Source organism: Grammomys surdaster, unplaced genomic scaffold, assembly GCF_004785775.1.
Source record: "Grammomys surdaster isolate TR1022 unplaced genomic scaffold, NIH_TR_1.0 125833, whole genome shotgun sequence".
Taxonomy (NCBI): domain Eukaryota; kingdom Metazoa; phylum Chordata; class Mammalia; order Rodentia; family Muridae; genus Grammomys; species Grammomys surdaster.
This window is the reverse complement of record NW_021620661.1, coordinates 3,034,711-3,058,661: the sequence shown is the minus strand read 5'-3', so window position 1 is coordinate 3,058,661 and position 23,951 is coordinate 3,034,711. Positions and strand designations below refer to the sequence as shown.

The window sequence follows — 23,951 nt, the reverse complement described above, 5'->3', positions numbered from 1 at the left end:
GGGGCTGGGATGGGGATGGGGATGGGGGTGGGGGTGGGGATGGGGATGGGGATGGGGATGGGGATGGGGATGGCATTATCCCATCCATTGAGAGTAAGCTAAGCTAGGACAATACAGGAGAGGCAACATTTCCTCTCTTCTGGAGGTGGGACACTCATCTTTTGACTGGACATCCGAGCCCCAGGTTCACAAGCTCTTGTCTCTGATAGAGTTACATCATGGTTTCTCCACCTTGGACCTTAGGATTTGGATTGGGATGTGTTGTCACCTTCTTTGGTTCTCCATCTTCAGATGGTATACTGCAGGCTTCTTAGTATCCATAGTCATAGGAGACGATTCCTGTAAACAAATCCCCTCTCCTATGTCTCTCCCTGTAGCATACTAGTTCTTTACCCAGAATGCTCCAAACAATACAGCACATGAGCAAATGACACACAGAGGAAGACAGTACACAACTTCATTCCACTGGCACTGGTGCTATAGTTCTAAGTAATTCATAACGTATTAATGACTCAGGGTGGAATGAAACACATTAGGACTGGCTTTAGTAGGCATTACTAACAAGGAGCACATTTGGTAGAATGTATGAACTATTCAGAATTGGGTTTTGCATTGACTTCCCTTTCCTCTGTGGCTGTAAATATACACAATTAAGTAGCTGCAAACAACATGGTCTACTATGTTTATAAGTAATGATTATTGTGAACAACATCATCAAATAGTGCTGAAGACGACTGACATCTTGATGTAGCGTAAGGACGTGAAGCTTCTGGGCTTAAAAAAATACATTCTTAAGTTTTGACAAGAAGAACTTTAAATAGTCTTAAATTTTTAAAATTACATTTGGTGTGCGTGTGTGTGTATGTTTGTGTGTGCGCGCTCGCGTGTGCATGTGCATGCATGTGAAGGCCAGAGAAAAACCTGTGGGAGTCAGTTCTCTTTCTACCATGTGGGTCCTGGAGATCGAACTCAGGTCATCAGCCTTGGCAGCAAGTTCCTTTACCTGCTAAGCTATCTCACTGCTCCAAAGTTGTCAACTCTTCTGATGACAGGCTACACAAGTCAGAACCTCATTTTAAAATGCCCTGTCCATGGTCACATAAATGTGATGTTTAAATTCCAGGTGAAAAATTATCCCCCTGAATGAAACAGAAAATCATGAATTCAAAGAGCCGGTCGCCAAAAACCAAAACATTTACCGCGACTTAGATTTTTCAAGATACAGAAGTCTCCAGGAATTTCTTTCTGTACTTTATAAAGAATAAAGTCTGTGGAGAATCCTTAGCTACTGCTCAAGTGAACCGCAGCTGAGAGGAGAGCTGGGATTACTGTAACAGTCGCTGCTGGAAAAGCTCTATAAATGGAGAAGTCTCGAGACAAGGAACGGTGACTGCTTGCCAGGTTGCAAGAAAAAGAACAGAAAGGTTCAGGGGCTTTGAAGCTCTTGTAAGCTGCCTAAGTAGAAAGGCATCTTACCAGAAGAGGCTGAGGTAAGGTTTTGAAATGACTGTGGTTTTTTTTTTTTTTTTAATCATTTTCTTCAAACCGAGAAATGGCCTCTTTTAAATTTTTACTACTTGGAACACTTTATTTCTTTTTACTTTATACAAAATACAAAAATGCCAATCCAAAGAGTATAGACCAGTAGTGACAGGCACCTGGCTGGACAGCAAATTGTGTCCAACGAGACGTTAGTTTTCCAACTTTATTTTAGTGAACACATGCAGTATATAAAACAATAGCAACAGCAACAGAAACAACACACGAAGAGGCTACGGCTTGTGCTAGCTCCACCCCTTACCACCTTCAAGCCTTTGGGTGGAAGTGAGAGGAAAAAGAATTAAAAAGGCAAATGATATTGTTTTCCATAAAAACATAAAAACTACTATAAAATGTCTTTTTTTCCCCTCCTGTCACACTGATTAAAACTCTCCCAGAAAGTCACATATATAAACAAGAACGAAACAAAAATGCTGAACCTGACAGACAGCAAATACTCGAGAGTGTTGTTAACCTAGGTAACTGATCAGTAGTTTAAAGAAATCTTCTAGACATGGTGAAACCTGCCTGTTCATTCTTCAGTACAGTAGCCCAGCCATCCAGCCCTTTCTTCTGACACAGCCCCGGCCAGAAACACTTGCATCACTTAACTGTCACTATGAACCAGTTTCAAAAAAGAAAGCAGTGTATAAAAATATTTAACAGAACTATGAAAGATGTAGGGAAGGGAGTCTTTCTTCAGAGCAAAGTCATCTTGGCTTTGTGTGGCTTTCTTTTGTCCGTCCTTCAGGGCTTGTTCACCTGCCCCAGGAACAAGATGGCACCTAGTGGGTTAGAGAGAGATAATGTCTGACATCATAAAATGAATTCATGGTGTAAGATGGAGGTTCCTGCATGCTGGGGTGAGAAGGAGCCATGGCCAACCTCTTGCTCAGCTGTGCCATTCCGTAGAACTTTTTCCAAAGGCAGAAATAGTCTCCGCCTTCACTGTGCATGTGATATATGACATAAGCACTGCTCAAATGCAGGGCTGAGTTGAGGGCAGTGTGACTAAGACGTTGACATTTTAATTATGTGTCATTTTCATAGAGTGTAGGTTAAGCAGCTACAAGCTCCAGTACTGGACTTATCAGTGCTGATACATTAATGAGGACATATCAAACATGAGATAAAAGAATAAGGAACTATACCTTCTGATTAAAATAACAGCAAAAGAGACCATGCATGCCACACCCACAGCGCATGGATGTGAAGCCAACCTTTCCATAAAGGCAGGCTTATACGTTACTATCCTTATCTTACTTTAAAAAAGATCTATTCTGGTTATGTGTGTGTGTATCTGTGTGAGTTTATGTGCACTGAATGTATGTGGGTACCTGCAGAAGCCAAAGGGCATCAGATCACCTAGAACTAGAGTGGCATGCAGTCGTAAGCTGACATGGGCACTAGGGACAGAACCCAGGGCCTCTGCAAGGGCAATAAGCACTCTTAACTGCTGAGCCATGTATCCAGCCTTACTAGCCTTATTTTTTTTTAAGTTATTTATCTTTTAAAAATATTATCATTTAATTAAGAACAATTTTCATACAATATATTTTGATCAGTTATTTTTAAAAGATGACTTTAGCGGGTTGATGAGACAGCAAAGTCAGTGAAGTGTTTGCCGTGTAAACATGAGGATCTGGGTTCAATCCCCAGCACCCACAGAAAAAGACAAATGTGGTGATGCGTACTTATAGCTTATAATCTCACAGAGACAGAATGAGTTTCTGGGGCTGGCTAGCCAGCCAGCCTAGCTTAATCTTCAAGTCCCAGATCCCTATCTCAACACACCCAGGACAGATGGCACCTAAGGAATGACAAACAAATTTGACCTCTGTTCCTCACACATGAATAATATATGTGCACATGTACCCATACAGCTATCCCCACTTACTCATCACACACCCCACACACATACACACATAGCATCCACACACTACATACATACACACACACACAGTAAAGATCAGAGCCCAATTTAGCTTATAAGCTTTGGAGCTCAGCTATTTTGAATGGACAATCCCTAAGGCATTATATCCAAAGGACTTCAAAGAAGCTGAAGACACAGAGTTTGTTATAATATTTGATATGTTTTTAAAAGTATGAAAAAATTCAATAGATCTCAAGAGTTTCAAAGGGTATGCTGCACCTTTGTATATGTTAAAAACCACTACCTTTTGATATGTTTTTAAAATTATGAAAACATTCAATAGATCTCAAGAGTTTCAAAGGATATCCTGCACCTTTGTATATGTTAAAAACCACTACCTTCTTCCAAATCTACAATCTGGGCAACAGTTAAGAGATCTCACCAAACTCTGTAACACAGACTACATTTTCCTTTCTTTTTAAAGTGTGTGTGTGTGTGTGTGTGTGTGTTATAGTATCCATAGTGTCTCCTATAGATGACACAATGGAAACAGATTAAGGGCCACACTGATGGGGTGCTACTATAGCTGCAATAGACCTTTCTGCACACAAACAGCCAGCGATGAAACAGAAGAGCTACTCACCTGTGGGATTGTGTCGGATGGAAAACAGGAAAGGCCTGTCTACTATAAACCAGGGAGGCGATGACCTTGCAATTAGGATTGCAGCTATGGGAAGAAGAAGAAGTAATATGTTACCCACTAAGTACCAGAGCAGTGACTGGACACCCAGACGTTGGTGTCTGAGCATACGTTTGCTTTGTCTCATAAGTTGGCATGCTATAATGGTCTCAATGACCACCATTTATTTACTGGGCTGGCCTTCTCAGTGACTGTCTGGCTTATTCTGTAAAAGCCCCATCATCACAATAAATGCACGTAGCTCTCATAGATTTACAGGGACTGAATGACAAACACACTATAGCTCTTGGGACAGAGACTGCCACCAAATGAGCATCCAGAGAATATTTGCTGTTATTATAAGCTATTTTTACTCACACCATCTGCTGTGCTGATAAAGCCTCTGGACCTCTTTAACCTACCCACATCCTTTCTGCATATCAAAGGCCAGCTCAGAATGCTTAACTGTTGGTTCTGGGCCTTCTCCTTTGGTACGTCATTTAGATGCCCTTTGTGACAGCAACACAGACGGCTCATCTGCACCTGCTATATCAAACCACCGCTCAACTCATCAGCTGCAGATATCTGACTTAGAAAACAAGTTTTTGTCACTCTTGTAATACTGGGGATAAAAGCCAGGATAATGTGACCGCTAAGCATGGCATTTGCTACTGAACTACACCCTAGCCTGAAAGAAAGGTCCTTTAGATATGTATGTCCTAGACTTGCCTACTTTGACCAATGGCTGGCTCCATTTAACAAGACCGTGGTAAGGCTAAAGAACGAGAGAAGGGTAGTATAACTACCAGTATCTGGTATGCTGGCTCAGTACTTTGCTCAAATTTCTGAAAGGCATGAATGATGTGGCTTGCTCTTAGAAAAGGAATACTCAAAAGTTATGCCGGGCAAACTGCTTCACCCAGAATTATAATTACATGCAGAATAGATTGGTATCTCTCTACCATTCCTACACTGAGGCACTAAGCTCCTAATATGATTACACATGGAGGCAGGCTCTTCACAGAGGCTCTTAAGGACACAGAAGGACCTAGAGGTGAGGCTCTAGGTCCCAACAGGACTGATATCCTTACTAAGATGGGAACTGATATCCTTACTAAGATGGGGAGGGTCTCCAGGGACAAGACAAAAATCACATGAGCACACAAGTCTCATGAGCACAAAGACCTCAAGAGAAGCTAAACCTGCTGGCACCCCAGACGTCTGGCCTCAAGAACTGTTTGGAAAATAAACATCTGTTGCTAAAGTTCTCTGGTCTCTGTCATCGTTAGGGGAGCCTGAGTTGACTAACTCAGCAGCCACAGAGTGCTGACACAGAGACCCAGATTTGGTCTAGCATTCTGCTATAGTGGTCGTGAAATCTTTAGTACAATTTAGAACAAAGGAGTCTATATTCCCATTCTCACAGGGTTCCTCTACAAATCATGCAGCTGGTCCCGACTGGAAGGGTAGTTACCAAGACGGACAAATCATTTTTGTCAAATTTAACATGTAGCTTTTACCTAGAGAAGACAAAGGGTTTTTTTTTTTTAAATATCAAAACTGGTACTCTAGGTCTTTATGTTAAGTGCTATAGAAAAAAAATAAGCATTTATTCCGGAGGTAATGAGGTGCTGACTTTATAGAATAAATGGTAACTTTGTTTCATGACTAGAAAGAGTAACCATCCAGCAGGATGTTTAGTGAAGCTAGCCTGTGAGTTTACAATCTCACAGTCCAATCTCCTTAGCTCATTACATGGATGAGTTATGGGACCGCTGGTGCTGGTGGAGACAAGCTGAGGTCTTCCTTCCTTATAATCTGCCAAGAGGACAGATGCAGATGTTGTAGTGTCCAAGATGGCTGCCCAGCAATCCCAGGGCAGTCCTGTAGACAATGCTGATGCTTCACACTGTCCTGCGGAGCCTGGAGGAGCTATGCTCCTGGACTTGCTATTTTGTTTCAATCTAAAGATGAGCCTTTCCAGCCAGTAAAGTAGCCAGATGTGCTTTATCCTGCTGAGAGCAGGGACCAGCATACAACGGTACTCGGGCTAGGTCTACACTGCCAACCCCTGGTTTGATAAACCTGCATTGGAAGACTGGGTGAGCCGTACCCACTCAGTTGCGCACCTCTGGTTGCTTTCTTACTATATTTACAGACTTGAGGAGTTGGGCTGAAGACAGTGAGGCCTGCATGGCTGATGTAACATACGGCTAGCTCTTTCTAGGGGGATGGTGACTCCCTTCCTAGATGAAATTTCTACACTAACATGATTTATGTTTTCTTAGTGTTAAGTGTTCAAACCCATGGCCTTGTGTATGAGAGGCAAGTATTCTACCACTGAGCTATATCCGATATCAACATTGTCGTTGTCGTCATCACCACCACCATCATCATCAAATACTTTGTTTGCCCATATTCACTGCTGTCTGCCAAGGCCTCTTCCTCCCTCCTCTTGCTCCTCCTCCTTTTCTTCCTCCTCACCACCACCATCATCATGAACCCATACTCACTACTGTCTCCCAAGGGGCAGCTTCCTACCTCCCCAGTGCTCAGCAAGGAGCAAGGCTCCCTAGAAATCTGCTTAGCTGAAGGGTGAATGTCTGCTTTCCTATTAGACGTGGCCTTGCCATGTGACCCAGCACTTACTTGTCGCTGCCGAAGCTTTGGTTCCGTCTTCGCTGACTTCAATTTTTGCTTTTTGCAAGATGTGAGAGACATGAAGGCTCTCTGACCCTGTTCCCAGAAAACACAAAATCAGCACATCTTTGGTGAGCGTGCCATCTAAGGTTATCACGAGGAACCTCAAAGCCATGAAATCCCAGTTTATGCAAAGGGTCAGAAGTAACTCGACAGTCCTGAAGACTGAGGGCCGTGGCTGGCTGTCACTTGCAGATTTCAATTTCTGCTAAATGATTTGCAATTGTTACTTCTGGGATGGATTCCCAGACCCTAAATGTTTTAGCGCCTCTAGTCACCTCAACTCAGATGACTATTAATTTTATTTTAAAGATGAAAAGAACAGAGATCTGTAAAGATGCCATTTTTTTCCAGAAGAAGAAAGACAATAATATTATCCAATTAGACAGTCTATCCCAGAGAGGGTTTCAGATGGGGGAAACTGAGACTCACGAGGTTAAGAAATCTGTCCCTAGTCATATGGTTGGTTAGGTGCAGGAAGTGCTAGCTAGCTTTCATAGCCCCAGTTACGCTATCTGACAGCACAGCAATATCAGAAGGGAACTCCCAGGAAGGGCCAGGCACAGAACCGCTCCAGTGAATTCAGTTCCAAAAGCAACCAAACAAATCCCAGGGCTACTACTACCCAAGAGGACACCAACTCTCATCAGCATGAGTCTGATGGGACATGGGTCTGGGTAAAGAGAACAAAAGAACTTTTTTTTTTTAATGCCACCTGACTTTGCATTGTCTGCACAAATAGCCAGCTCTAATATGGCTAGCTGAGACCAGGTGCATGGTTATACGGCTCGGGTCACCTACAAGGTTAAAGCAAACAGCTCAAGAAGATTCCTATTTAGTATTAAGGAGTATGGCCCTCCTATTTAGTATTCAGACTATAACAGGTTTCTCAAACTTTATTAGGCCAAGGATCCCATTAAAATAAAGGTGTGGTTCAGGGGGTCTGGATCCAAACCAAGATACGCATTTCTAACAGGTTATGCTAATGTGCTGGGCTGGGGACCAGGAATGGAAAGAGGATGGGAAGATGAATCAGTGGAGCTCCAGTTCCAGCAAAGGTGTGAGGGTGGGCTAGGGGTGAGGGGGCAGGTGCTTCTCCCACAGGAGATATTCAGATACTCTTGAGCATACAACTGGGGTTGGTAATAAAACTGACTCTCTACCACTCCAGGGTTAAAATATACACTGGAGTACCTTGCATGTCCAAGCTATAGCTCGTCATTGGAAACTGTGTTCTAAAAGTAGACAGAAGTCAGAGACCTGGCCCATCCAAACAATCCCAGGCAGAGTTACATTGAATGGCAAATACAGACAGACGATGCTAGGTGTGCGTTATGTACAGCTGCTTGGGTGAAGGACAGTCTCAATCAGACGCATTGAATTCGTTACTTCAGACAAATGGCAAAATACATTTCTGGAAGCAAAGCAAGCCTACAGCAGCTCCGTGGAGGTAAGCTAAATGTTTGAGAATTCAAAAATCTTTTAGTTTTTTTTTTTTTCAAATTCAATGGAAAAATTTGTATTCAAAAATAGAGAACTATGAAGTCCTAATTAAGAGGCAAATTCTGGGGTTACCAAGTGCTTCAGCAGTAGAGCACTTGTCTAGCAAGCACACAGATGTGGGTTCAAGTCCCAGCATCAAGGAAGGTAAAAAAGCCAAGTGTTTGGGTAAGAGGCAATACAGAAGTCCTTGTGGTCCTTCAGGCCTCACATGTGATGCAGGAGATGAACGCTAACTGAGCTGCTGACACTCAACACCTTCCTTCGGCAATGCATCAAACTAAAATTTACACAGCATTAGGCCAACACACTCCTGATTTTGCTATTTTGTCTTTTGAGCAAAGAAGGACTTGTAACATTGTCTTAAGGTTTATGTCTTAAACTTGACTTACTTGTTATTTTTGCAAAGTTTGCCTTTGATGGCTCAAACATCTCAGTGACACCAAGGGCTTTCAGTGGTTCCTTCAGATCTGTTTGCGCCACAGCTGTGAACCTACAGGAAAGTGGAAAACGTAGGAGAGGATTAAAATATGCTGTGAGTGATTCAAACCTGACAAAATCAGTGCATGGTTTGAAATAGATTCTTTAAGTAAGACCTTGTCATCACTCTGAACTGCGACCACCTAACATTTAAATGCCAGGTAAGTAGACAACACACTCTCTACTCACTCACAATGGCCATGGCCATCCAGGTTTGACAGGCAGTCCATACCAGATATTTAGTTAAACATTATTCAGTGGCTTTCTAGAAGAGTGTGTTAGGATGCATTTAAGATGTCTTTATCTTTTAGATGTATAAGTATTTTTCCTATATGCACACATGTGCATGTACATCTGGCCTCAAGGAAGCCAGAAAAGAGCATGAGATCCCCTGGAACTGGAGTTATAGATGGTTGTGTGCCAACACGTGGGTGATAGAGACAGCATCCAGGTCCCCTGCAAGAGCAGTGAGCACTCTTAATCACGGAGCCACCTCTTCAGCCCCCTCAGGAGGAGGACTTCTGATACCTGTAGATGAACTACACTGACCACTCAAGACTTAAAAGTTATTAGGAGTCTCTGATCCCACTGAGTTATGGATACGCACTCTGGATTGTGGGAAAGCTGGCAGTGATACAAAGTTCACAGAAAGGAGACAGATTCCAACCCCACACACTGGAAAAAGTGTCCTCTGAGCCGTTAGAAACTATGATGCACGAAGAACTGGGTTTGTCCTTGCTCCAGTCTCTAGTCAAGTCACAACATCAGAAATTCCATCTATAATTTATTTTGGGGGTATAAAAAAAAGCTGCCTTAAATATTGATGGTACACAGCCTCATGGGCCTTGGTCTCTAACAGCTTCCAGTGGGTACCGGGATGATCAGTGAAGCTACTTCTCTGGTTCGACTACTGTGTTCTAATCCATACCATATGAAGATATGTATTTTAAAATTCTCCAGTGGAAAGAGATATGTCAGAAGTTGTCACAGAGTCATGAAGACTTTGCACTCATGGGGGTTCTAAGGCCAGGGCTGCCTGCCCTCCTTTAGTGTCTTCATTGTCTCAGCACAAACAGGTACCTCGGAGTCTCAGAGAAAGCTTTCAGAAAACACAGCCTGGTTCTTTCTAAACCATCTTAGCACCCTGCTTCTAGTATACAATACGACAGCTATCCCCCTGAGCAGAGCATCCTTTCTTTTTAAGGAAAGGGGCACTCACTTGGGTAGGACCAGCTGCATCCTCTTGGGTACCATGGTATTCATCCAGCTATCGATGGTCTTGGTACTGATGTGAGGGATGATGGCAGACAGTGGGGTGGAGCTCTCCGTTGGCAGGGCGATCAGCATGCTGATGCTTTCACCATGGTAGGGCAGCTCAATGAAGTTGTACCACAAGCCGTTCGGGGTGCTGGTAGACCCTAAAGAAACCAGAGGCAGATTTAGAGTATGTCTAATGACTGCTAGACAGGGGACAAGTGGCTGGCTGTCACCAGGGAAGCCGTAGGAGAAAGACAGTAATTCAGCCTGCAAAGTTCTCTTTGCTACAAATAGCTCCCTCAGAAGGACAAAGATAAGGACAATGACTCCTTTCTTCCCTGGTACAGATTTCTCTGTCTTCAGTCTAGACAGAACGCCTCTGGGCATCGCTAAGCTCACTTTAATTCTGCTGAGTAGAATGTAAGTAGACCATTAGATCATTCGGTCCACACCACACAGTGCTTTGTAAGAACCATTAGATCGTTAGGTACTCACAGCACAGTGCTTTGTAAGAAGTTGACCTTTATACGGGGTAAAAGAATAAATTAAAGCTACTTTTGAGTCTTGCTTTGTTTTATTTTTGACATTCTACTTTGTTTTAGAAAAATATATTGTATTGTATTTAAGGTATACAATATGACGGCACGCAGCAAAAACATTTCTATCATAGAGTCAATTAGCATGCTCATCATTCTGCATAGTTACTGGTTTTAAAATAAAAAAGGAGTTAGGTGAGCACCAGACTTCATCTGTTTCCCAAGTGCAGATGCAGTATGACCTGCTATCTCAAACCACTGCTACCATTAACTATAGATTTAATGGACTATATCCTCAAACCGTGAGCCAAAATAAACCCTTCTTGTCTTTAGCTGCCTTTGTCAGAAATTCTCAAGAAAAGAAACTCACATAGCCACAGAGAACAGCCTGAGACAGCAACTGCCTAGTACAACTGCACAGTCAAAAGGCCCTGTTGGCATTTCTAAAGTGATTCGGGATTTCTAAAGCATGTGTTCAGCACTAAACCTTTAAAGATGAATTCCATGAGTTTGAGGAGGTGCCGTGGCCTCCCCGTGCCATCTCTCCATACAGATGGAGATATAGGGATATTAAAGTATGGAGCTCACAAGGTTGCTGGGATAATCACATGAAAAAAAAATATCCAGTAGTAATCAGGGTGCCCATGGGGGTCCCCCTTCCTCCTCTACCTGAAGTACAACAAAGAGAGAAAAGACAGAGTAAATTTTTATGATTTTTACTGGATTTTTCTTGGTGGATGGCCTTGTTTGTTTGTTTTTGAGACAATGTTCTGCTGTATAATAGCCCTGGCTATCCTGGAACTCGCTCTGTAGAACAGGTTGGCCTTGAATGCACAGAGATCCTGCTTCTGCTTCCTGAGTGCTGGGATTAAGGGTGTACACCACCACAAGGTGAAAAACTTTTGACAGGCCACACCTCCAGAGAAGGAGGACCGTAGGTAAAAAAAAGGACAGCAAGAGACAGAAAGAGAGTAAGCCTTGTTCTGTCACAAACACTTTCAGCTATAAAATGCCAGCAGCTGAAGCTGCTGGAAGAGCTGCTACCATCAGATAGTACAGTTTTCTAGGGACTGCTGGAATCTCTTCTCCTCAAGCACAGATCGCACTGGGCTGTAGGACAGCCAAGGAATCCAGTGCCATCTGACTCAGCTCGGAATTGCTGTGAGCTCACACCAGTCTGGATTCCAGGTCTGGACTTACCCAAAAAATCAAAGTGAATATACTTTGGTCTTTACTCTTAGACTGAGTGATAAAACGGTCTCAGTAGAAACGGAAAGATCAATGAGAAAGTGGGAAAATACCCCATTTCCTAATGAGTCCTTTAATCCTCGAAGAAAACATCAAGTCTCTGGCTCTAATGGGGATACTTTTTAGAAATTGTAAAATGCAGGAAGTAGTTATTAAATTATTGCTCTGGGGCAGAGAACGAAGACCCTGAGAGAGCACTTGCTGCAGAAGCGTGTATGATTCAGCTAAGGAGGATAGAAGCTTTGAATGTCGGGGTGAATAGACTGGAGTGGGTGGGAGGTGGGGTGGTAAGCAGGTTCACAGGTTGATCCAGCCTTGACTGGATACACCATTACTGACCAGTAGAACCAGCACAGTTAACCGGTCTGTATAGTCACACATTCACTAGACATTTGACCTTTTGCTACCTCTGCATTGGACCCCGTACTGGGCGGCCAGTACTGACAGGTGGGCTGCATCTGTCCACACCTAATCTGAACTTGTCATCTTGAGCTGGTGGGAGATGGATGAACACCTCTGCTCTCTATCCCAAGGACTACAGTACTGCCTCCCTCCGGCCCCGCCCACAGCCTTTTACAGAGGGCAAACACGACTGAGAACACAGGCTGGAGTCACAGAACCCTGATTCAAAGCCAATCTGAATAGCTTACTCAGTCAATGACTTTAGTGAGATGCTGCAGGACAGTGTACAAACACCACACTCAGCACAAGTTGGCACATAGCACAAACTTTCATACTGATGGGAGCAGCTTTGTAAACATCAAACCATTTTTTTGAAACACGATTCTAGACTGACCCCAAGCATGAGATCCTCTGTCAGAGGATGTGGGGATGCCTGGGTGCCTTACTTCATGAAGGACTGGTGACTCCTCAGAGTGTAGGCACAGAGCTGACTTACCAGAGGAAACCACACCTGAGGCAGTGGGTGTGACACCTCCCTGTTAGGACAAGTCACACAGGAAAGGGTACGGGCACTGGCCTCTGGATGTCCCATAGCTATTTCTTTTAAAGTGTTATGTCCTAAGGTGCCTAAAACCCAACATTTGCAAAATGCACTGTGCTCTTCTGTGAGGATGAAGCTGCCCCCTCACTCAGAAAAGGAACAGGAAGCCTTCTCTCTTAGATGAAAGATATAATTAGTCAAGAGTCAAGTATGAAAAAATGTGGATACTTTTAGCAGAAGATCCATTTAGCTTAAGAGCTTTTACTCTAGAAAGGTCCTTGTCACACTCTGATTCCCATGGTAAGTCCTACAAGGAGGGATGTAACTGAACTCACTGGAATGCTACCAATGCTTTATGGTCTGTAAAATCAAGGAGAATGTATTAGATACGTACTCTCAGGAAAGCATTATAGATGGCTGTCCCTGTAATGACCTTTAGTTACCAGCTGAGTGGATTTCCTCATCCCACTTGAATAGAAAGTGAAAAATGTATTTGGAAACAACAAATAGATCCTCTTGAGCCTGGCTGTCTACATTACAGACTAGAGTCCAAAGCAGGCCTGAAGACAGCTGACGGGGAGGAAACATGGCTGTCTACATTACAGACTAGAGTCCAAAGCAGGCCTGAAAGACAGCTGACGGGGAAGAAACGAGGCCCAAGGAACTGGGTTAGCCAGTACAAGTGCTGTGTTGGGAGATTTTGGCAGGCAAGGACAGAGTCCAACTTAGTAGACTCTTAGTAGACTCTTGGGAACTACAACTTAGTAGACAGCCAAAGGGGACGTATTACAGGTGGATGAATATGAGCTGGAAACAGAGAAAGAAGGAAACTGGAGATAGGTGGACCGTGGAAGCATCTCCCCTGGTACAGTGCCTGTCACACAAGCATGATGACCAGCACCCATAGAAAACCTCAGAGAGGATGACAAACTTGTAATTCCAGTTCTAGGGAAGCAGAAAGAGGCGGGTCCTGGAGAGTCAATGACCAGTCAACCTAGCTGAGAGCACCAGCAGTGAGAGACCTTGTCTCAAAAAATAAGTTGAAGAGTGATTAAGGAATATACCCAATGGGGACTTCTGCCTTCTGTACACACCATGGGACACAGATGTACCTGCATAATATGACAATGTACACACATATACATACATAGCAGTCTGATTATTTGTTATCCCCTGCCCCCACTTCCACGGGTAAGGTCTCTATGGTATAAATTCAAGCATTTATGCTGAACATTTTTAATAACTTTGATTAGCAATTCCTACTTAAGCAAATTTCCTGTAGGAATAGTGATCAAAGCCTTCACAGATGTATGCATAAGAGAACTCAGTGATTATTTATTAGAGGAAAGAAGCAACTGACTAACCTGAAAATATTATGTAAGTTTATACCATGAAATAATGCGCAGCTAAAAATTGGTCTTGTAAATCCTAACAAATTGTTGAAAAAAAATGTTCCATGATACAGTAGCTAATGAACCACACAGATTACGAAATAAACACTGCAGTGTAATCCTATGCATGCAAAAAAGGCTTCAAATACATTTCATATATTCATAGAATAGGTAAAAAATTATATGCCTAGCACTTAATAGAGGTTTTTATCCTAGGAAGTGGGGTTATTGGAACCATTTTCTTCCTGCTTTATACATGTGGCAGCTGCCTATGCAGTGAGCTTGAAGTGCCCTTCCACTAAATAGCACTTCAAAGCTTTTTCTAAATAAATAATAATAATAATAATAATAATAATTAATAATAATAATAAAAGGTCTATCCTCGAAGGCTTATTCTTTAAGAGGCACAAGCCAGAAGTATTACTTTCTCTCTTTATTTTCCACCATCTTGCCTCGATGTTGCCAAGTGGGTTTCCTCAGAGAGGCTAATAACATCTTGAGAGAGAAGTAAACTCAATTCCTTTCTGAATGGCAGTGTTTGAGCAAGGGGGCCAAGACTTGGCGGAGGCCCAGAAAACACCCAACAGGCCCTGCGAGTCATGTGGGTTCCACCACAGCAGCCTCTTAAGTCCCAGCTGGTAGTGTTGGCAGAAGGTGAATATATATGGGTTGAAATGGCCAACAGGCTAAGAGGTCTGCAGTCATGCCAATAAATGCCTGCTTGAACCACTGAAGCCTGCTGGACCCTCCTCACAGGCCCGTGTATATAAGCCAATCTTATCCTGATAAGCTGCTGTGGTGGTGACCTGTGAAACTAGGGGATGTATGACAGTCTCACATCACACAACCCAGAAAAAAGCCAGACTCCAAGCCAGGATGCCAGCTAGACCCAATGACAGGCAGATAGGAGGGCAAGAAGGATGAGCCCAGGCTGCCATTGTACTGACTTGTAACAAAATGGGACAGAGGTAAGAAGAATACTTACACAGTCTGTCTTGAGCTCACTACAGCAGTCACAGTGGTCCTGAAGCAGACAAGCCATCAGGCTGGGTCATCTAAGCTGATCTTAATGAAGGCATTATATAAAGCACGGGAAGAACACAGGGAAACTGCTACAGATCGGTTATAGGTGATGGTCACCATTCTCAGCCTTGTAGGGGGGTGACCTAGAGGTAAGGAGCACCTGATCTCACGCTCAGGCTCCAGGAGGAGCTGAGACCCAGGAGTGTAAGAAAGCTGCAGCCTTGGTGTCATTGTGTGGACAGACTGGGAAGTTAATGCCACAGCCATCTCTTCTCTCTCACTAGTCACCTGCTGTTTCTACACTGGCCACGCCCATAGGAAGCCAGGGACAAAGGGAGCCCCATCAGGCAGCCTCAGCTGAAGACACTGAGGCGAAGGAGGTGGAGAAGGAGAGGGAATAAGGGAAGGGAGAGGGAGATATTCATTCTCATATTCTCCCCTCCCACATCTTCCTTTCCTCCCTCCCTCCCTCCTTCCCTCCCTCCCTACCTCCCTCCCTCCCCTTTCTCTCCTTCCCTGTCCCTCTGTGTGTGTATGTCTCCTCTGTTATTCCTCCCTTTATCTGAACTGACAAAAAAATTTATATCAAGGATGCCGTTCAGTAGTAGAGCCTTTCTCTAGCCTGCCCAAGGTCCTGGGTTCGATCCCCCACACCACAAAAAGATGCATCTGTGAACATCTGTTATGTCCTTGGACAAATCAGTTCCAAACTCTGTATATGCCCTTAAATGTTTCTCTTTGACAAGAGACTATACAGTCAAGAAAAGCATACTGTATTCCTATAAAAAAGTACATGTCTGAGTCTCCCGGAGGAACATCTAAAGAATCACTGTATTTTAATCTTCTGTTTTGTTTTTAATAGAAGGCCAACTGCATAAAGATTTTATTTAAAAATAAAACACTTCTGTCTGGCTATGTACTAGGGTGCTGCAAGAATTGAGGTGTCCACAAGCAGCACAGCCCAGGAAAGGGAGGACAGCATCACTGGAATGACTTTCAGGCAAAAGGCGCTACCTTCCTATGCTCTGGCATTTGGGATGAACTCCCTGTGGTGTTTTAAGTATATGGTATTTTTCAATAAACAGTTATTGAATAGTAATATTTGGAAAATTTGCTCCCAGAAGACTGCTGACTGACGAGATGGAAAGTGTTCTGATAATACACTCAGTAGCCATGACTTAACATTTACCACAGGTAGCCGGCACCATGGTCAACTGGGTGTAATGGTGATGAATATGAATAAGGACATATTTAGGGGCTGGAGAGACGGCCAGTGGTTCAGAGTGTGCTCTGTCCTTGTAGAGGATGAGAATTCAGATACTCCAGCTCCAGGGTATCAAATGCCCTCTTTTGGCCATTGTGGGCACCTGCACACACAGAATTAAAAGACAAATCTTTTTTAAAAAGATAAAAAGAAATAAAAGGGAATATTTGGCACCCAGGGGTCCAGTATAGACTGGAGACTTGAAGACTGACATACAGACAAGAAAGAGATTTAAGGTGGATCAAGAATGTTTTAATGATGTGAACTATAAAAGATAATCAGTCATGGTTATCTGCGCCATGGAAAGAATGGTACATATGGGGGACTCTTTCTCCTATCTGTAAGGCTGATGATACACACTCACTAAAAAGAAAACTCAGGGGCTGGAGAGAGGGGAAGAAAGCTTGCTGTGTAAGCAAGGAGCCTTACATTCTAATCTCCAGAAACCACATAAAAACTACGAGAGCACGGGAAGACTGTTGGAGCATTTTGGCTGTTGGCACCAGGCTCAGTGAAAGACCCTGGCTCAAAAAAAAAAAAAAGAATGTAAGAGTTACAGAGCAGAACTCAATGTCTTCCCCTGGCATCCACAGGATGCACACCTGCACACACACACACACACACACGCATCCATACTCAGGACACTTCCATTTTAAATATGGAAATCTGTGTGAAATCCTACCACTGTGAACATTTTACTGAACCATTCTCCAAGATATAACTGTATAGACAAATGTACAGAAAGTATTTCTGTAAGCATGGTTCATCAGCATCTGCTGTTTTATAACCTGCCTTCGGAAATCAGATACACACTGCATAATCTTCCTATTTATGTAGCTCTAAATCTAATTACCACCTGCGTTCCAGAGCACAGTCATGTCTCAGGATTTACAGCATTTAGCATGCTAACATCCCTAACATTCAGTGTCGTCTTTCCATGTAGCCTGTATCAATCCCACTGAATATTTTAAATTGTCTGTTACTCATAATACTTGATGCAATGTGGATTGCCACTGCATTATACTGTTTAGGGACAATGACAAGAAAAAAAATCGGTGTATGTTTGATGTACAGCCAACTTTTCTTTCTTTTTTTTTTTTTTTTAGTATTTTCCATCTGAAGTAGGTTAAATCTGATGATACTGAACCCAGGGCTCTGAATGTAACTTTGTATCAGGCTTCTATTTATCTGCCAGTGTGTGATTATCTTCCAGCAGTCAGCTCTCTGGAGTGGGGCTCCCGGGAAATGACACAGAGAAAGTCCTTCAGATAACAGGTCCCCACCACCAGTAATGCTCAAGGGGCCTGCCCATCCTCTGCAGTAGCCATAAGAGGGTTTTATTAGCCTTCCTTATTTCTGTGAGAAGTAAAAAAAAAAATTATTTGGCAATGTAAGTTTGCTAACGGCAACTTGATAGAATCCGTTGTATGTTTAATATACATACGTATTGATTTTGTTAATAATCTTCTCATCCTATGTTTTCAAGCCAGAAGCTTTCACAGGTGACATATTAATACATAATGTTTTTACATGGTTTTAAGAAATCTTGCCTCCCAGAAACCTCACTCTGGAGTTCTGGCATTCCAGGTGTGAGCCATGCCTCCCGCTCCCTCGTCCACTCCCCCCACCCTTCAGCCCACCCAAAGATCTGCTCTTGAGTAAAGAGCATCCAAATGAAGTGGGTCTGGCCTAATGCTGCTTGTGTTATAATGTTAATTTTGGTTCCCAAAACTGCTTACACGAGTGTCTGTACATAAGACACTGAGGGACCCCCTAGTTGGCTCCTATTGGTAAATAAAGATGCCAGCAGCCAATGGCTGGGCAGGATAGACATAGGTGGGACTTTTAGGATTCCCCAGGCTTCGGGGAGGGGAGAAGAGGAAGAAGCAGAATCACCTTGAGGGGGCATAGGACAGACCAACCGTGTAAGAATCCAAGTGGCTCTAGTGATCACTTCCCTGATTGGGTCAAGGATAGCAGAGATGAAATATAGATTTTAAGGATGTTAACTTTGGAATATCAGAGGGGATTGTTTGTTAGTTTGGGAAGGATTAGAAGTACCTAGCCGTTAAGCTAGTCAAGGCATATTAAAATTAACTGGTGTGTGTGTGTGTGTGTTTGTGTGTGTTTCATTCTCAAACCCAGATAGCTCTGGGGCAGGAGCACATGTGCAACCCGTGGGGAGCACAGGGTGGGCTAACAAACTCAATGATACACCAGAGACCTTGCCTTTCAGCTACTAGCACATTCAAGAATAGACTTCACCCAAACCGCACTCACCGGAGCGGAACACAGAGAGCTGGGCCAGCATGGGTACTTGGTAGGACTTCCCATCACCTGCCACGAACGTCCGTTTCTTTGTGCTCTCGGGTTGAAACCGGGATTTCCACAAACCCTTGAAATATACTGCATTAACGAGGACCAGCCTGGTAAGGGCACTATCGATCAGATTTGGGGAAAGCAGGTTGTCAATCATGCCTGTGAATAACAAGGGGAAAATATCAGCAATGGAGGCCATACTGAGAGCAAAAGGCAGCTAGCTGCAAAGACACAATGAAAAAAAAGTTTTTTCTTTTACTGGAGATTTTCTTTATTTATATTTCAAATGTTATCCTCTTTCCTGGTTCCCCACCCCCAAGGAACCCCCTATCCAATCCCCCTTCCCCTGCTTCTATGAGGGTGTTCCCCCATCCACCCACCCACCCCCACCTCCTGTCCTCGAATTCCCTACACTGAGGGATCGAGCCTTAACAGGACGAAGGGCCTCTCCTCCCATCGATGCCTGAAAGGCCATCCTCTGCTACATATGCAGCTGGAGCCATGGGTCCCTCTATGTGTACTCCTTGGTGGTGGTTTAGTCCCTGGTTTGTTGATATTGTTCTTCCTATGGGGTTGCAAACCCTTTCAGCTCCTTCAGTCCTTTCTCTAGCTCCTCCATTGGGGACCCTGTGCTCAGTCCAATGGTTGGCTGTGAGCATCTGCCTCTGTATTTATCAGGCTCTGGCAAAGCCTCTCAAGAGACAGCTATATCAGGCTCCTGTCAGCATACACTTCTTGGCATTCACAATAGTGTCTGGGTTTGGTGACTGTATATGGGATGGATCCCCAGGTGGATGGACTTACCTTCAGTCTCTGCTCCACATTTTGTCTTTGTATTTGCTCCCCTGAGTATTTTGTTCTCCCTTCTAAGAAGGACTGAAGCACCCATATTTTGGTTTTCCTTCTTCTTGAGCTTCATGTGCTCTGTGAATTGTATCTTGGGTATTCCAAGACTTAAATAAGACATTCTGATCTCATGTAGCCCAGGCTGGCCTCAAACTCTCTATGTAGCTGAGAATACTTGAACTTCTGACACCCTTGCCTCCAACTCCTAAGTGATGAGATTTCAGGGTGTGGCACCATGTCCAGTTTATGTGACATTGGAAGTTGGATTAAGCAAGCACTCTACCAACTGGAACTACTTCTCAATTGGATTTCTAAGGCACATTTTCGACTATTTCTTTCTCATTCAAATTTAAAATTTTCAAATATACTGCAACTTAAAATCGCTTAAAAAAAAAAAAAGACCTTTACTGATTGGTTAAGTTTACCAAACTTCAGCTCAAGAACTCACAACTAGTTCTGTAAGTCTCTTGTTTTAGAAAATGTTCATGCATCTAGAATAAGCTATATTTAATTAGGAGTTGTTTTAGATGTTTTTACAGACAACTGTCATGTGGCTGCTGACGAGGGCCCTAGGTGTTCACGAGATAAGTGGTTTTGGCTTTTCTTTGTTTTTAAGCCAACAGGCTCATGAAGTTTCCATCAAAGTAAACATTCTAGCTTGTGAAATGTCAGAGTTAAACTTCATTTCTTAGAGTTCAGAAATGCTTGGAATCAATCCTTGGGCCTCACAAGCCACCTGAGGACTCCAACAAGAATTGCAATGGAATACCAAGTCACCGTTTAAGAGCGGGGCATTGAGCTAGGCTCCAAGAGTATAGAAAAGATGTGGTTAGCCTATAGGAAATGACTTTGAAGGCAAGTGATCTCCTGCTGGGATGCTGGGATGTAGGATGCTGCACCTCATTGCATCATTAGTGAAGGAACAAACAGGCTCTTCCCACTTCAGAGTGCTGGAGGGTTCCTTCCTTCAAAAGCCATCCATGCTTGAAATCCAGGTTCCTTTTTGCATGGTCTTGGAAAGTTTAAAGGTGTGTGTGTGTGTGTGTTGAACAGGGATTTCTTTTCTTTTTTTTTTTTTTTTTTTGGTTTTTCGAGACAGGGTTTCTCTGTGTAGCCCTGGATGTCCTGGAACTCTCTTTGTAGACCAGGCTGGCCTCGAACTCAGAAATCCGCCTGCCTCTGCCTCCCAAGTGCTGGGATTAAAGGCGTGCACCACCACTGCCCGGCGAACAGGGATTTCTTATACCCAAAGCTATTAAAATTTAATTCACTTGATTTTGGTCCATGTATATATATCAATACATAACATATATTCGAGTTATAATACGTAAAATGATAAGAGTAAAATCAACAGCTTCCGAAGATGCCAGATGTCTAAATTAAGCAGAGAACTCCATGTGTCTTAGAATGAAGCTCAAGAGTGAGGAATCTTAATACTCTACGAAAGTCTCTGGAGCAAGCTGTGTGATGGTTTGTATCTGCTGGGAGTGGCACTATTAGAAGGTGTGGTCCTGTTGGAGTAGGTGTGTCACTGTGAGTGTGGGCTTTAAGACCCTCATCCTAGCTGCCTGGAAGGTAGTATTCTGCTAGCACCCTTTAGATGAAGATGTAGAACTCTCAGCTCCTCCTGCACCATGCCTGCCTGGATGCTGCCATGTTCCAGCCTTGATGATAATGGACTGAGCCTCTGAACCTGTAAGCCAGCCCCAATTAAATGTTGTTCCTTATAAGAGCTGCCTTGGTCATGGTGTCTGTCCACAGCAGTAAAACTCTAACTAAGACAGGAGTTGGTACCAGGGACTGGGGTATTGCTGTGATAGGCCTGACCTTGCTTTTGTTTGGAAGAATGCAGATTTTGGGACTTTGGATTTGGAAAGCAGTGGAATGCTTTAAATGGGGCTTAATGAGCATCCTAGTAGGACTATGGAAAACTTAGTTACTAAGAGTGATTTGAATTGTGCTGACCTGTCCCAAGAGGTTTTAGTGGAGAATTTCAATATGTGGCCTAGAGACCTTTTGTAGTATTTTGGTGAAGAATGTGGCTACTTTTTGCCCTTGTCTTGAAGTGTCTGCCTGAGGCTATGGTGACGAGACTCAGATTAATTTCACTGACAAAGGACATCTCAGAAATGCCCATCAGAGACTTTGTTCTCTGGTTAAGTCTCATGAAGAGCATTTTAAACAAGTGTAGCAAGCTGAGAAAGGAAAAATATAAAATATATGGTTCAAGTATTAAACGGGTACCAGGAAGTGATATGGAGTTGAATCCTGTGTTCAAAGAGATAACAAATTAAGAGGGTGGGACTTTGGGGTAAGATCCTCCCCATCTAAGTTTTGATCCAGGTATGGTGGTATACACCTTTAATCCCAGGAGGTAAAGCCAAGCAGATCTCTGAGTTCAAAGCCAGCCTGAGACAGAAGAACAAGTTCTAGGTGAAGAAACTTTCCCTGCACTGGTACCAACTTTGGTTGGCATTCTTACGAAGCCTGCAGCTTCTGTGCCTCTCATGGGGTGGCGGAGAAGTGTGCAGGAGCTCCATATGGAAACAGGATGGGAAGCATTCCAGGTTACTGCAAGCATGGCGGGCTTAGTGGGGAGGTCTGTGATGGGAGAAGGCCTTTGTGGCAGGGAAAAACTGAAGCTGCCATGGGCTCCAAGTCAGCCCTGTCCCAGGTTGAGCAGAGGACCCTGGTGCTAGCTCTCTCTGCAGGAAGTGCATCTCCCTAGAGGAGCAATTTGGGGACAGAGGTTGTTTGGGTATCTGTGGGAGTGTTTTGGCTGAGCTTACGGTGGTCAGGCAGGCCACATGTTCTGTGGTGTTCAAAACAGTCCCACATGATGAAGCGTGTCTCACTTTAAAAAAGATATATTTTTACTATTTTAAACATGTCTATATTTGTATGTCTCTGTATGGCTATGTGCACATGGGTGTAGGTACCCACAGTAGTGGGTTGCTGGGATTCCTCTGGACCTGAAGTCACAGGCGGTTTGAAGCCAACCAACATGGTTGCCAGGAACTGAATACTGATCCTTTGCAAGAGCAGCAAATGCTCCTAAGTGCTGAGCCATTTTTCCCAGCTCCTACTTATAAATATTTCCATTTTGTTTGCTGTGGGACACGTTTAGAAGTTTACCAGGGATTTTGCACCATGATTTTTCACAAGTTGCATCAGGCAATGATGACAGGTGGCAGTACGATCTGGGAGTCACCCTCTTCGCTAAGCCCCATGCGGCTCACTGATTTCCAATTATGTCATGATAATTGCTAATGACAAGAGGTGAGAGAGAGGTCTGTTTGTTATCGTAGCAGAGAAGTCTCTGTTTTCAGAGAAGAAAACAGCCTGTTTGGGGTTATTATAACTATGACATCCGCAATGGTGACAGCTTGCAGCTCCTGTGTCGTGGCATAACACACCTGGCTTACTCAACTACTGCCAGTTCACACTCATCCTGAGAATTTGGCAAAAAATATCGAAAGGAAAGCATGTATCATGTATTCACATGCTCTTGGACCCAAAGTTAGAGCTATTTCACCACAACTATAAATTCCTGTTGCCGACATGACATTGTTTAATTAAAAAAAACATACAAACAGTTTATGTGTGCAATGGGAATGTATATGTTATCTGTGACCATATCTATAGATAATAGATATTATCTATGAGTTTTATCTCAAGGTAGGTGGAGGGGATTGAAGGCTAAGGATGTAGCTAATTGGTTGAGGGCTTGCTTAGCTTGTGCAAAGCCCTATGCTCCATCAGGCGTACTGTCAATAAACAAAAGAACAAATTTACAGAGGGAGCTGAGTCTGATAGAGCTGAAAAACCCTGCTTGGGGCTCCCAGGACAGGGGGTCAGGGGCTCCATCAGAGGGTACACCACACGATGCACTGTTATCTTTTTATGGTTAAAGAAGGCATAGGGTACGATGACACTATGTCACATAGCCAGCATCAGGACCACGAGTCATTTTTGTGTGTATCTATCTACTGCCAACTGCTACCACCAGAAATGCAGGATGCATCCCTGGATCTATATGCTACTGCTCTTCCGATAGCAGCATGGTTTTGGGAGTGGACTCCAAGTTGCAGAGCAGTTGAGAAGGTCACTGATTCTCCTCCGCTCCCTGTACATCTTTCTTCCTCCCTCTTTGTTAGCTCCTCTGAGGTGACTCCAATTTTCACATGTGTACATGTGTGATGATGGGTGATGGACCCTGACTGGAGGTACCCTGTGCATCTCTTGGAAATTCTTCCCCAGTAAGCCAGGGGTCAGGGGACTGTATTCGAACCATTCATTTAAAAAAATTTTTTTTTCATTTATTTTATGAAAATGAAATGAGTGCTCTATCTG

At 43.5% G+C, this 23,951-nt stretch overlaps 1 protein-coding gene across 1 annotated transcript in view; it reads right to left on the bottom strand.

Annotated features, from left to right (window-relative positions):
• Positions 1-1,560: 1,560 nt before the first annotated feature.
• The window catches only part of Serpine2 (serpin family E member 2), a 63,655-nt gene continuing 41,264 nt past the window's right edge, over positions 1,561-23,951 (bottom strand). Inside the window, exons 4-9 of the mRNA XM_028789442.1 lie at positions 18,714-18,911; positions 9,991-10,189; positions 8,684-8,784; positions 6,741-6,827; positions 4,056-4,139; positions 1,561-2,324 (exon numbers count right to left, since the gene is read on the bottom strand). Coding sequence (XP_028645275.1) covers positions 2,287-2,324; positions 4,056-4,139; positions 6,741-6,827; positions 8,684-8,784; positions 9,991-10,189; positions 18,714-18,911 — 707 coding nt within the window. The 3' untranslated portion in view covers positions 1,561-2,286. The remainder of the gene's footprint in view (positions 2,325-4,055; positions 4,140-6,740; positions 6,828-8,683; positions 8,785-9,990; positions 10,190-18,713; positions 18,912-23,951) is intronic.